The following is a 15,244-nucleotide window of genomic DNA, read 5'->3' on the forward strand; positions in this document are numbered from 1 at the left end:
GTTTGCACATTCTCCCCGTGTCTGCGTGGGTCTCGCCCCCACAGCCCACAGATGTGCAGGGCGGGTGGATTGGCCGCGCTAAATCGCCCCTTAATTGGGGGCGAAAAATGAATCGGGTACTTTATTTTGAAAAACAATTTGAAAACCCTCCTCCTGGTAATCTGTGCTGAGAAGTGTTTGCGCGAGGACACGGCATCAGAATCAGCTGCCATTTTTGCAATGGTTAAGTAGCTCGTCGACACCCTGTTTAGGCTAGAAAGGAGGGAGCTGCATTCAGCAGGAAGTGGAATCGAGAGGGAAAGAATTCTCCGGGGAAAGTTGCCAGCCGTCACTTTGGTTTTCAATTGGATAATTGATTTGGCCGCCATACAACCCCTTCTCTCAATCTAGCGATGTCTCTGAAAGACCTCATAGCTGTGGCCAACCTTTGCAATCAGCTGGAGCGCACGAGGTTTCGCAGGTCCGGGCGCCAGGGTAGCACAGCGGTTAGCACCGCCGCATCGCGGCTCCAGGGTCCCGGTCACTGCCTGTGCGGCGTCTGCGCGTTCTCCCCCGTGTCTGCGTGGGTTTGTTCCGGGCGCTCCGGTTTCCTCCCACATGTCCCGAAAGACGCGCGGGTCAGGTGGATTGGCCGTGATAAATTGCCCCGTAGTGTCCAGAAAAAAGGGTCAGGTGGGGTTACTGGGTGGGGGGGGCTTACGTAGGGTGCTCTTTCCAAGAGCCGGTGCAGACTCGATGGGCCGAATGGCCTCCTTCGGCACTGTAAATTCTATGAAATCTAGTTTTTGTTGCCACCTTTTAGCCGGAAGATAAAGGAGGCATCCACCCTGACTGGATTTAAAGTGCCTGATTCTCGAGATGTTGAATGAAGCAGATCACGGAGCAGGAGCAATGAGCTTGGTTCTTACTCCATTATGTATGCTTAACCCTGAACTCTCTGCTTGCTCTGCGCGCGTGCGTGTGTGTGTGTGTCCATTCTTGGCTAGGGGCACAACATCGCTCCCCAAAATATTTCTGTGAATGAGCAGCCATTGCTGCGGCAAACTGTAGATCCGATAGAAGCCTCTCGCTGCTGTGACAGGTATTGTGGGACTAGCGCCTGCGCCGAATCAGTGAGGGGCGCGACATTTTAAATCCTGGAACCAGTGAGGGGTGCGACATTTTAAATCCTGCAATCACAGCTGTGCATCTCCCATTTGCAACATTTCTGTTTCTTGGGTGCCGTTTGCTATCAGCAGAGAGTGGGATCCGCATCAGGGCACTTTCAGGTAAGCCCACTCCACTGAAGGCCTGATTCACCTCTTGCCTGAATCAAGGGTCCACTGGAATACATTAAATTTGGAAGCAGTTGGCGGTGAGAGAGAGAAGGGAAGCAGCGATCGCTGGTGGTGACAGAACGGAATGAAGGAAGATCCAGATGTTTGGGATTGTATTTTTTTAGTTATTCATTTACCCAGCATTTATTGCCCATCCCTAGTTGCCGTCAGAAGGTGGTGGTGAGCTGCCTTCCTGCCCCGCTGCAGTCCCCGAGGTGTAGGTGTCGTGTTGGGCGCTCTGGATCCGTGGAGCACATACAGGCCACCAACACTTAAAATAGTTCAACACTATTTTATTTAAGTCAGAAACTGTTGAACATACTTTCACTAACGATGTTAGATTGAACTAAAGACCTATGCCTTGTCCTAACCAGTCTATGCACTCAGCACATGGTGAAGATCTGTGCTGCAGGCTGTGAGCTCTGTCCTTGTAAGAGGCTGCATCCCGAATGAGCGGGAACTCTGATGCCCCCTGTCTTTATAGTGCATGTGCTCTAACTGGTGATTGGCTGCGATGTTGTGTGTGTTGATTGGTCCCGCTGTGTGTCCATCAGTGTGTGTCTGCACCATGATATACTGCTGTATATTATGACCGTAGGTACACCCACTGTGCTGTTAGGGAGGGAGTTCCAGGATGTTGCCCCAGCGACTGTGAAGGCACGGCCGATAGATTTCCGAATCAGGGTGGTGAGTGACTTGGAGGGGAACCTCCTGTTGGTGGGGTTCCCAGGTATCTGCTGCTCTTGCCCTCCTAGATGGCAGTGGTCGTGGGTTTGGAAGGTGCTGTCTAAGGGACCTTGGTGAGTTACTGCAGTGCATCTCGTAGCTGGTGCACACGGCTGTCACTGTGCGTCGGTGGTGGAGGGAGTGAAGGTTTGTGGAAGGAGGAACAATCAAACGGCTGCTTTGTCCTGGATGGTGTCGAGCTTCTCGAGTGTTGATGGAGCTGCGCTCATCCAGGCAAGTGGAGAGCTGAGGTTGTTGGAGGGGGGGGAAGTATTTGGGGCACAGATAATAGGAAATTGTTGGGGCTTTATTTCCATTCCATCGAATCATGCATTTTAAAAATGTATTTTTGCAGCTGGAAGAAGCTTATAATTGTTCTACATGCCCCCTCGGCTCATCGTACGAAGGCTCAGAGGTTGTACGATTCAGGTAAGCCGTTCGTTCTCTGTGACAGCTGATGATGTGGCACGAGGGACAACCACAAGCGCAGAAATAACACTGTCCCTTCAGCGTTGCAGCCCTGGCAAAATCTCGACCGAGAATACGTCGTTGTGTGTCCCAAAGTGACAGCAGTGTCAATTTTGTGAGGTCAGCTAAATTGAACAATCAGTTCGCAAATTAAATCTCAGCAAAGCTTTTAGTTTTACGCTGGGGTTTTTCTCCTAGTCGGGGGGCAGGAGGTTGTGGCTGCCACCTCGAATTTAAAGAGGTGCGGCTCCACACAAGAGCAAATATCCTTTCAACTTTTATAATTGCTCAAAGTGAGGTTCACGGTCTGGATTCTCTGAAAATGGGACTCCGCCCCCCACGCCGGCGTAAAAACGTTGGCGTTTCATTCCCGATGTCCTGATAAAAAAGATCACCCAATTCACTCACCTGCCAGGGGCTAGCATGGCCGACCCGAACCGCGGAGGCTGCTGCAAAATGTAGGCCCCCCCCCCCCCCCGCCCGATCGGCCGGGCGCCCGGAGGTCGGTCCAGACCGATCTGCCCATAAGGTCCGATTCCCCCCCCCCCCCCGGAGAATCGCCGGCGCCAAGCCCCAAACGCGGCCTAAAATTGGATTCTCCGCCCCTGCGCCGCACTAAATTGCCCCAGAATTGAAAAAAAAAGAATGGGGCACTCTACACTTATTTTAAAAAAGGATTCTTACTGAAGTCATCGGCCCCTGTTTCGGGATCACCGTCAGTCCAAAGGTGCTCGTTGGGTTGTTCCTGTGCCCTGACACAGACCAACTAACTCAGCATAGTTCAGAGTTCACAGGAGGGCTTTTCTAGCCTAATGCGTCCGATGTCTTTGAAGCAGTTTCGTAATGGATGGTTTGTGATGAATTGTTTTGTTTGTTCCGTTAAGTGAAGGGTCGGTTGTCGCTGAAACTAAATCTACCTTCAAGACGGACAGTAACGCAAACGCCGAGCAAGTTAAGGAACAGTTTAATAATGCTCTGAAGGACAATACAATCAACAGTCTGAGGGTCAAAGATTTAAAAGGTAGTGCTATTTGCCGATGTGTAGGAAGGTTGGGACAAGAGGTGGGACCAACACGGTGCAGGCTGGTAATTGGTGTTCCATGATGGGCTGAGGAGAGACGTTGCAGAAAAGGGAGGTTTTGTTGCTCTTCCCCAGCCTACGGCAAAACCTCATGGTTTAGGCTCCCACATGAAGACCAATCAGTTGGACAAGGCCCTCGAGCAGTCATCCTTTATAGAACAGCGTTGTGGCTAATTCAGGAGGGAAGCACTGGATAAGGAATCATGTTTGCAGGACGGAGGAGATTATGAAGGGGATAGACAAAAATAAAATTTGGGAAGCCAGGCTTTTAATTAGAGACTAGACACAATTTTTAAAAATGCATTTTATTACATATGTGTATCAAAACAGGTTACAGCGATCAAACACGCCGGGAAACTTACTTCCCAACAATCAACTAGTCTGTACAGACTTTCCCCCTTTTTCACCCCCCCCCCCCCCCTGCGCTGAACAGCCCCTCAAACGCGGTCACAAACATCCCCCACCTTTCCTCAAACCCCTCTGAAGAGCCCCTTAACTCATACTTTATCTTCTCCAATTGCAGGAAGCCGTACAGGTCACCCAACCAGGCCGCTACCCCCCAGTGGCGATGCCGACCGCCACTCCAGTAAAATTCGCCGCCGTGCAACCAGAGAGGCGAAGGCCACGACATCGGCCTTCCTCCTCTCCACGAGCTCCGGCTTCTCTGAAACCCCAAATATCGCCACCAAAGGGTCCGGGTCCACTCCCTCCTCCACTAACCTGGCTAAGACCGTGAACACTCCCGCCCGGAATCTTCCCAATTCTTCGTAACGCCAAAACATGTGCGCGCGATCCGCTGGCCCCCGCCCCCACCTCTCTCACTCATCCGCTACCCCCTGAAAGAACCCACTCATTCTCGCCCGAGTCATATACACCCTGTGCACCTCCTTAAACTGTATCAGGCTCATCCTTGCACAAGAGGAGGTCCCGTTTACCCTTTGCAGTGCCTCACTCCATACTCCCCAATTGATCTCCATTCCCAACTGCGCTTCCCATTTCTCCTTGATCTTCACCACCCGCTCGCCTCCCTGTTTCCCCAGCCACTTGTATATATCCTCAATTCTTCCCTCCCCTTCCACATCCGGAAGCAGCAGTCGCTCGAGCAGGGTGTATCCCGGCAACCTAGGGAACCCCCACCAGAACTTTCGCACAAAGACCCTAACCTGCAGATACCTGAACTCACTCCGCCTCGGCAGCGCTACCCTCTCCCTTAGCTCCTCCAGACTGGCGAACCCTTCCTCCAAATACAGATCCCTCACCCTGACCAACCCCGCTTCCCTCCACCTCCTGTACACACTATCCACCACCCCCAGTTCATGATTCAAGCACAGCGCGTTAGCACCGACATCCCTTCCACCTCAAAATGCCTCCTCAACTGATTCCATATCTTCACCGGGGACTGCACCACTGGGCTCCCCGAATACCTACTCGGAGCCATTGGCAACGCTGCCGTCACCATAGATGTAGTTACTCCGAAGAATAAAGATAGATGGGTGACGGTGCGAGGGGCTGGGAGGAAGCAGTCAGTGCAGGGATCCCCTGTGGTCGTTCCCCTTAGTAACAAGTATACCGCTTTGGATACTGTTGGGGGGGGGGGGACACTTACCAGGGGTAAGCCATGGGGTACAGGTCTCTGGCACAGAGTCTGTCCCTGTTGCTCAGAAGGGAAGGGGGGAGAGGAGTACAGCATTAGTCATTGGAGACTCCATAGTTAGGGGAATAGGTAGGAGATTCTGTGGGAACGAGAGAGGCTCACGGTTGATATGTTGCCTCCCAGGTGCCAGGGTCCGCGATGTCTCGGATCGTGTTTTCGGGATCCTTAAGGGGGAGGGGGAGCAGCCCCAAGTCGTGGTCCACATAGGCACCAACGACATAGGTAGGAAAAGGGATAGGGATGTAAGGCAGGAATTCAGGGAGCTAGGGTGGAAACTTAGATCTAGGACAAGCAGAGTTATTATCTCTGGGTTGTTACCCGTGCCACGTGCTAGCGAGACGAGGAATAGGGAGAGAGAGGAGTTGAACGCGTGGCTACAGGGATGGTGCAGGAGGGAGGGTTTCAGATTTCTGGATAATTGGGGCTCATTCTGGGGTCGGTGGAACCTCTACAAACGGGATGGTCTGCACCTGGACCAGAGGGGTACCAATATCCTGGGGGGGGAAATTTGCTAATGCTCTTCGGGAGGGTTTAAACTAGTTCAGCAGGGGCTTGGGAACCTGAATTGTAGCTCCAGTATACAGGAGGTTGAGAGTAGAGCGGTCATGAGTAAGGTTTCAAAGTTGCAGGAGTGTACCGGCAGGCAGGAAGGTGGTTTAAAGTGCGTCTTCTTCAATGCCAGGAGCATCCGGAATAAGGTGGGTGAACTTGCGGCATGGGTTGGTACCTGGGACTTCGATGTTGTGGCCATTTCGGAGACATGGATAGAGCAGGGACAGGAATGGTTGTTACAGGTTCCGGGGTTTAGATATTTCAGTAAGCTCAGGGAAGGTGGTAAAAGAGGGGGAGGGGTGGCATTGTTAGTCAAGGACAGTATTACGCTGGCAGAAAGGATGTTTGATGAAGACTCGTCTACTGAGGTAGTATGGGCTGAGGTTAGAAACAGGAAAGGAGAGGTCATCCTGTTAGGGGTTTTCTATAGGCCTCCGAAAAGTTCCAGAGATGGAGAGGAAAGGATTGCAAAGATGATTCTGGATAGGAGCGAAAGCAACAGGGTAGTTGTTATGGGGGACTTTAACTTTCCAAATATTGACTGGAAACGCGATAATTCGATAACTTTAGATGGGTCCATTTTTGTCCAGTGTGTGCAGGAGGGTTTCCTGACACAGTATGTAGATAGGCCAACGAGAGGTGAGGCCATATTGGATTTGGTACTGGGTAATGAACCAGGACAGGTGTTAGATTTGGAGATAGGTGAGCACTTTGGTGATAGTGACCACAGTTTGATTACGTTTACTTCAGTGATGGAAAGGGATAGGTATATACCGCAGGGCAAGAGTTATATCTGGGGGAAAGGCAATTATGATGCGATGAGGCAAGACTTAGGATGCATTGGATGGAGAGGAATACTGCAGGGGATGGGCACAATGGAAATGTGGAGCTTGTTCAAGGAACAGCTACTGCGTGTCCTTGATAAGTATGTACCTGTCAGGCAGGGAGGAAGTGGTCGAGCAAGGGAACCGTGGTTTACTAAAGCAGTCGAAACACTTGTCAAGAGGAAGAAGGAAGCTTATGTAATGATGAGACATGAAGGTTCAGTTAGGGTGCTCGAGAGTTGCAAGTTAGCTAGGAAGGACCTAAAGAGAGAGCTAAGAAGAGCCAGGAGGGGACATGAGAAGTTTTTGGCAGGTAGGATCAAGGATAACCCTAAAGCTTTCTATAGATATGTCAGGAATAAAAGAATGACTAGGGTAAGAGTAGGGCCAGTCAAGGACAGTAGTGGGAAGTTGTGCGTGGAGTCCGAGGAGATAGGAGAGGTGCTAAATGAATATTTTTCGTCAGTATTCACATAAGAAAAAGACAATGTTATCGAGGAGAATACTGAGATTCAGGCTACTAGACTAGAAGGGCTTGAGGTTCATAAGGAGGAGGTGTTAGCAATTCTGGAAAGTGTGAAAATAGATAAGTCCCCTGGGCCGGATGGGATTTATCCTAGGATTCTCTGGGAAGCTGGGGAGGAGATTGCTGAGCCTTTGGCTTTGATCTTTACGTCATCTTTGTCTACAGGAATAGTGCCAGAAGACTGGAGGATAGCAAATGAAATGAAATGAATGAATGAATGAAAATCGCTTATTGTCACAAGTCGGCTTCAATGAAGTTACTGTGAAAAGCCCCTAGTCGCCACATTCCGGCGCCTGTTCGGGGAGGCTGTTAGGGGAATTGAACCGTGCTGCTGGCCCAATTCCCGTAACTGTTGTCCCCTTGTTCAAGAAGGGGAGTAGAGACAACCCCGGTAACTATAGACCAGTGAGCCTTACTTCTGTTGTGGGCAAAGTCTTGGAAAGGTTTATAAGAGATAGGATGTATAATCATCTGGAAAGGAATAATTTGATTAGACATAGTCAACACGGTTTTATGAAGGGTAGGTCGTGCCTCACAAACGTTATTGAGTTCTTTGAGAAGGTGACCAAACAGGTGGATGAGGGTAAAGCAGTTGATGTGGTGTTATGGATTTCAGTAAAGCGTTTGATAAGATTCCCCACGGTAGGCTACTGCAGAAAATACGGAGGCATGGGAGAAGACAAAGGGTGGTGATTGATGGGAAATGTTCAGACTGGAGTCCAGTTACTAGTGGTGTACCACAAGGATCTGTTTTGGGGCCACTGCTGTTTGTCATTTTTATAAATGACCTGGAGGAGGGCGTAGAAGGATGGGTGAGTAAATTTGCAGATGACACTAAAGTCGGTGGAGTTGTGGACAGTGTGGAAGGATGTTACAAGTTACAGAGGGACATAGATAAGCTGCAGCGCTGGGCTGGGAGGTGGCAAATGGAGTTTAATGCAGGAAAGTGTGAGGGGATTCATTTTGGAAGGAATAACAGGAAGACAGAGTACTGGGCTAATGGTAAGATTCTTGGCAGTGTGGATGAGCAGAGAGATCTCGGTGTCCATGTACATAGATCCTTGAAAGTTGCCACTCAGGTTGAGAGGGTTGTTAAGAAGGCGGACGGTGTGTTAGCTTTTATTGGTAGAGGGATTGGGTTTCGGAGCCATGAGGTCATGTTGCAGCTGTACAAAACTCTGGTGCGGCCGCATTTGGAGTATTGCGTGCAATTCTGGTCGCCGCATTATAGGAAGGATGTGGAAGCATTGGAAAAGGTGCAGAGGAGATTTACCAGAATGTTGCCTGGTATGGAGGGAAGATCTTATGAGGAAAGGCTGAGGGACTTGAGGCTGTTTTCGTGAGAGAGAAGGTTAAGAGGTGACTTAATTGAGGCATACAAGATGATCAGAGGATTGGATAGGGTGGACAGTGAGAGCCTTTATCCTCGGATGGTGATGTCTAGCACGAGGGGACATAGCTTTAAATTGAGGGGAGATAGATATAGGACAGATGTCAGAGGTAGGTTCTTTACTCAGAGAGTAGTAAGGGCGTGGAATGTCCTGCCTGCAACAGTAGTGGACTCGCCAACACTAAGGGCATTCAAATGGTCATTGGATAGACATATGGACGATAAGGGAATAGTGTAGATGGGCTTTAGCGTGGTTTCACAGGTCGGCGCAACATCGAGGGCCGAAGGGCCTGTACTGCGCTGTAATGTTCTATGTTCTATGGCCCTCAACCTAGACCTCTTTCAAGATTCCTCCTCCATCCTAACTCACTCTACCCCTTCTCCTTAGAGACATAAAGCCATGGAAGATAGGAGCAGGAGGAGGCCTTTTGGCCCTTCGAGCCCGCTCCGCCATTCATCACCATCATGGCTGATCATCCAACTCAATAGCCTAATCCTGCTTTCTCCCCATAGCCTTTGATCCCATTCTCCCCAAGTGCTATATCCAGCCGCCTCTTGAATAGATTCACTGTTTTATTGACTCGTGGATCCATGTGAAGTATTCAGCAGGGGTTATATTGAGTCCTGATTGAGCAGGAAATATGGGTGCATGGCAGGAAAAAGGTGAAAGTCCCATTTGGGTCTCTAAAATAGGGGGCGGGATTCTCTCATCCCGCAGCAGAGTGTCCGCGCCACCGTAAACGGCGTCGCGTGAACCGGCCACTGCCGGGAGTAATTCTGGTGCCTCCAGGGGGCCAGCACGGCGCTGGGGTGGTTCAGCCGCTGATCCCGGCGCGGACCGGGGGCCGCGGGATCCGCACGGGCGCAGTGGTTGGGGTGCCAAAAAGGACATGCGCAGCGGCCTCATTCAACGCGCCGGCCCCAACGCAACGTGGCGCAGGGCTACAGGGGCCGGCGCGTAGGAAAGGAGGCCGCCCGCCGCGGCGTGGACCGAGCGCGGGGATTCTCCGGCCCGGCCCCGGGCTGAGAGAATCCCGCCCAGGGTGTGGCTGTCTGACCATTTCTCATTCGTGTAAATCCTCTCATTGGCGAATGAAAGTGAAATTTCAGAGGGAAGACCGTGCTCTTTATTTATCGTAACTTCTTTGTTTAGTGAATGAGATACTATCCGGCTCCGCTACAACCACAGCAACCACAACCTCTCGGGCCCCTCTCGTCCCCGGCTGGGGCATTGCTCTTCTCGTTCTTGCCTGCGTCATCCTCCTGATCGTCATCATCATCTTGCTCCTCATTGTAAGTCCTCAATGGTTTTCGTCTGTACTGTACCCATTGATAATCCTCCCCTTGCAGGTTGTACAGTCCTGATTAATGAGGTGGACCTTCCACTGCCTCCTACAAATCCCCTCCATGGGGACCCTGGACAAGCTTGAAATCCGGTTAGGCCAGCGTCACCATCAGCTTTGAGGAGCTTGCGGGCATTGGGGGAAATGGTTTGGCCTCCGAAAAGCCAAACTTTACTCTCTCCCTCTTCTCGCTTGAGCTTGCTCACTGGGGTAAGAGGGAAAGGGGACTCCGAACAAATGCAGTCCAACGCGGCACGGTAAGCGCAGTGGTTAGCACTGTGGCTTCACAGCGCCAGGGTCCCGGGTTCGATTCCCCGCTGGGTCACCGTCTGTGCGGAGGCTGCACGTCCTCCCCGTGTCTGCGTGGGTTTCCTCCGGGTGCTCCGGTTTCCTCCCGGATTCATTGCCAGGTGAATTGGGCACGAGTAAAGATTATTATTATAAAGGGACACAACGTGAATATGGCAGTTTCAACTCAAGCTGAATTTCAAGAACATGCACATTCTGATTATGTTTTGTGTTGGTCAGGCCCCGAGACAGACAACTTGGTGCGTCCTTAAGACTGGTGTGTGAGGGCAGCACGGTGGTGCAGTGGTTAGCACTGCTGCCTCACGGCACCGAGGTCCCAGGTCCCATAAGACCATAAGACATAAGAGCAGAATTCGACCACTCGGCCCATCGATTCTGCTCCGCCATTCAATCATGGCTGATATTTTCTCATCCCCATTCTCCTGCCTTCTCCCCATAACCCCTGATCCCCTTATTAATCAAGAACCTATCTATCTCTATAAGGTTCGATCCCGGCTCTGGGTCACTGTCCGTGTGGAGTTTGCACATTCTCCCCGTGTCTGTGTGGGTTTCACCCCCACAACCCAAGGATGTGCAGGGTAGGTGGATTGGCCACGCTAAATTGCCCCTTAATTGGAAACAATGAATTGGGTACTCTAAATTTACGTTTAAAAAAAAGACTGGTGTGTGGCTGAAGGGTCAGGAATTGAAATCCAAACGTCTGATCTACGATTTGCCTGCAAGATCTTCCCCAGGCTTTATTTAAGAGAAGCCTTTGTCAGGTTGTTAGGTCTACGCTAACAGATGTGTTCTATATCCCTGGGGAGAAGCTTGTGAAATCCAGCCACATGTTTTTCCATTTCAACATTTGTTTTGTGATTTTTGCAAATTATAAATAAGAATTTGTCAACTTTTTTCCTGGTTATTACAACCCTTGTTTGTTTGGTAGAACTAACTCATTTTTCATTTTGCAACCTCTACCGTACCCTCCCCTCCCTCCCTCCAGATAATCTACGTGTGCCGTCGCAGGAGCAAGGGGCAGCTCGAATTGCTCGGGTCCCGGGGATCGTACTATCCAATGGCGGATCGGAGCGATTACCCGCAGTACACAACTCATACCAGGTTCACATCACCCAATGGGAAGCAAAATTCCTACAACCAGGTAGGGTAATCTGATTTAACGGAAAACCTGATTTAATCCTCGAGCTCGGGGAGACTTGGCTCTGAATTCTTTGTAAAGATGGAGAGGGTCTCTCTGACTTCCAAGCCTGTGCCAATCACGTGCCCTATCTAGACCAATCGCCTGTATCCTTCTATACCCCGTCTGTTCATGTGCCTATCCAAATAAGTCTTAAAGGTCTAATGTATTTGCCTCAACCACCTCACTGGGCAGTGGCATTCCAGGCCACCACCACCCTCTGTGTAAAAAAACTTCCCCCGCACATGGAAATGTAAATCGCTTATTGTCACAAGTAGGCTTCAAATGAAGTTACTGTGGAAAGCCCCTAGTCGCCACATTCCGGCACCTGTTCGGGGAGGCTGTTACGGGAATTGAACCGTGCTGCTGGCCTGCCTTGGTCTGCTTTCAAAGCCAGCGATTTAGCCCTGTGCTAAACAGCCCCTGAACATCTCCACTGAACCTTTCCCCCCCTCACCTTCAACCTGTGCCCCCTTGTAATTGTCATTTCCGCCCTGGGAAAAAGCCTCCCACTGTTCACCCTATCTATACCCCCAATAATTTTATAAACTTCTATCAGGTCGCCCCCTCAGCCTCCGTCTCTCCGGGGAGAACAATCCCAGTTTATTCAATCTCTCCTCATAGCTAATACCCTCCATACCAGGCAACATTCTGGTAAACCTTTTCTGTACTCTCTCCAAAGCCCCCATGTCCTTCTGGTAGTGCGGGACCCCAAAATTGGACACAGTATTCCAAATGTGGCCGAACCAACATTCTATATAATAAACATAATTTTCGAGCTTTTATACTCGATACCCCGTCCTATGAAGGCAAGCATGTCATACGCTTTCTTTACCATCATTTCCACCTGTGCTACCACTTTTAAGGATCTGTGGACCTGCACACCCAGATCTCTCTGTGTCTCTGCTCCTGATGGTTCTGCCATTTATTGTATGGCCCCCACCTGAATTGGATCTACCAAAATGCATCGCCTCGCATTTGTCCGGGTTAAACTCCATCTGCCATTTCTCTGCCCAATTTTGCAGCCTATCTACATCCTGTTGTATTCTCGGACAATCTTCATCACTATCCGCAGCTCCTGCAATCTTAGTGTCATCCGCAAACTTGCTAATCATTCCCGCTACGTTTTCCTCCAAGTCATTTATATATATTACAAAGAGCAGAGGTCCCAGTACTGATCCCTGCGGAACACCACTAGTTACAGATCTCCATTCGGAAAAACACTCTTGCACTGCTACCCTCTGTCTTCTATGGCCCAGCCAGTTCTGGATCCATCCAGCTAGCTCACCCCTGACCCTGTGTGATGTAATCTTTTGCACCAACCTGCCATGAGGGTTAGGTGCCCTTGGGACGGCTCAGGTGATCCTTGGGAAAAATCAAGCATTCGGGATTGTTCGAAGATATGAATGTGGGGGAAAAGTGTGTAAGCTCATTGAATGGGTTTTTACGAATGGGTTTTTAAAATGACAAAGTTATCAATAGACACTTAGAGCTTTATTTTATTTCATCACACTATGGATCCTGAGGTCGGCCCATGGTGGACACTGGCATTGAGGGTGTAAGGGCAAAGGGTGGAGGCGCATGGGCTGGGATTGGGATTATGAAGGCCATGGGAGTGGGTACAGGGGAATGGGTTAGCATGGAGAGATGGTGAGGCATGAAGTGGCTCGTGTTGGTATGGATGGGACATGGGGAGTGTGCAGTGGGGGGGAGGGGAGGAGTGAGGGGCGAGTGCTGCATTATTTTTTTTTAGCAGCTGGAATAAAGTCCCAGAGTACCGAGGGAGGCCAATCGTACAATCATAGAATTTACAGTGCAGAAGGAGGCCATTCGGCCCATCGAGTCTGCACCAGCTCTTGGAAAGAGCACCCCACCCAAACTCAACACCTCCGCCCTATCCCCACACCTCCACCCTATCCCCGTAACCGCATCCAACCTTTTTTGGACACTAAGGGCAATTTATCACGGCCAATCCGCCTAACCTGCGGGTCTTTGGACTGTGGGAGGAAACCGGAGAACCCGGAGGAAACCCACGCAGACACGGAGAGGACGTGCAGACTCCGCACAGACAGTGACCCAGCGGGGAATCGAACCCGGGACCCTGGAGCTAGTCGTCCGGCGAAGTCCTTTCACGCCGGCTGGCGGAGCGGAAACCAGTCCGGCGCGGTCCGAGCCCCTCAAGGTGAGGGCTTGGCCCCTCAAGGTCCGCACCTTTGGGGCGGCCCGACGCCGGAGTGATCAGTGCCGTTTTTGCCGCCGGGTAGCGGACATCATCGCCAGTTTGCAGAGAATCCCGCCCCAGTTTTCAAAAAGCGGCTGAAATATGTTCCTCAGCAAACATCTTCATTGAAAGTTGGTTTGGAAAATCCTTGAATAAAGGTACAATTGGGATTCTGTCCTGCCACACCCGGGGGTGTTGGTGAGGCCTGGTGAGGTTCGGCCCTCTTTCTGAGCCCACAATTTATCAAAGTTATCAAAGGCCCACCATTGCCATCCCAGCCTGTGAGCTTCGTGACCCAGAGGACCCCGTTGTTCCGTCCTTAAAGCTCACAGCCATTGTGGGAGCGAGCGAGTGGAATGTTTCATGAGGAGGAGACAGTACGGTGTAGCTCTGTGATGGAGGGGCTCTGATAACCTGTGCTCTGTCTGAGTCGCTGTGAAGGTATGTGCAAACAGCCTACCACATGCCTGTCTGCTGAGCTCAGTTTGATAAATTGGGTGGGGAGTGGCTACCACACTATTGACAAGAGAACTGAAGGTGAAACAGGATTAAATACCTTGACCCTGAAACCTATACACTGAGCCGACTCCCAAGGGGTGAATTTGGTGCATTGAGATTTCCTGATAACAGTGCCTCAGGGAGGTAATTATAAGCTTCCCATATTGAGGGTGTCACTGGGAGAAACTGTACTACGGGAGGATGCCAGTGTGGAATGAACTTGTGTGGATCAAGTCTAAAACTGGTCGGAGGACATGGAAAGGGGAAAGTGCGGTAAAAGCAATATGTCAGAATTTAAAGGAATAGTTCTGGGGGGGTGGGTGGTGCGGGTAGAGCCGGCCTTGACTGCCCATCCTGAGTTGGCCAGATGGTGGCCCGGAGCCGCAATGGTGGAAATCGCGACATAAAAAAGATGATGATGGAAATGCACAGCTGTTGGTCAGCATGCAAAAGAAAACATAGGAATGTAGGCGCAGGAGTAGGCCATAGGCCCAGGAGCAGGCCACAGGCCCAGGAGCAGGCCACAGGCCCAGGAGTAGGCCACAGGCCCAGGAGTAGGCCACAGGCTCAGGAGTAGGCCATAGGTGCAGGAGTAGGCCACAGCCCAGGGGTAGGCCGTAGGCCCAGGAGTAGGCCATAGGCCCAGGAATAGGCCATAGGCCCAGGAGTAGACCATATGCCCAGGAGTAGGCCATAGGTCCAGGAGTAGACCGTAGGTCCAGGAGTAGGCCATAGGTCCAGGAGTAGACCATATGCCCAGGAGTAGGCCATAGGTCCAGGAGTAGGCCATAGGCCCAGGAGTAGACCATATGCACAGGAGTAGGCCATAGGTCCAGGAGTAGGCCATAGGTCCAGGAGTAGGCCATAGGTCCAGGAGTAGGCCATATGCCCAGGAGTAGGCCATAGGCCCAGGAGTAGGCCACAGGCCCAGGAGGAGGCCATAGGCCCAGGAGTAGGCCATAGGCCCAGGAGGAGGCCATAGGCCCGGGAGTAGGCCACAGGCCCAGGAGTAGGCCATAGGCCCGGGAGTAGGCCACAGGCCCAGGAGGAGGCCATAGCCCAGGAGTCACTTTAGAACAAAATTACTTTGAACCATCCCTCTGCGCCTGTCATCGCCCCTCTGGAGAACAGGGGGGCAGCCGATCCAGACCACTTGCCG

General features: G+C 51.2%; 1 protein-coding gene across 11 annotated transcripts in view; it reads left to right on the forward strand.

The window, feature by feature from the left end:
* The window catches only part of LOC140403032 (uncharacterized), a 44,308-nt gene that overhangs the window by 15,207 nt on the left and 13,857 nt on the right, over positions 1–15,244 (forward strand). For all 11 annotated transcript variants that reach the window (XM_072490698.1, XM_072490708.1, XM_072490701.1 and 8 more), the window contains 4 exons: positions 2,398–2,471; positions 3,395–3,531; positions 9,691–9,830; positions 11,175–11,330. In XM_072490698.1, coding sequence (XP_072346799.1) covers positions 2,398–2,471; positions 3,395–3,531; positions 9,691–9,830; positions 11,175–11,330 — 507 coding nt within the window. The remainder of the gene's footprint in view (positions 1–2,397; positions 2,472–3,394; positions 3,532–9,690; positions 9,831–11,174; positions 11,331–15,244) is intronic.

Source organism: Scyliorhinus torazame, chromosome 26 (genome assembly GCF_047496885.1).
Source record: "Scyliorhinus torazame isolate Kashiwa2021f chromosome 26, sScyTor2.1, whole genome shotgun sequence".
Classification (NCBI taxonomy): Eukaryota; Metazoa; Chordata; class Chondrichthyes; order Carcharhiniformes; family Scyliorhinidae; genus Scyliorhinus; species Scyliorhinus torazame.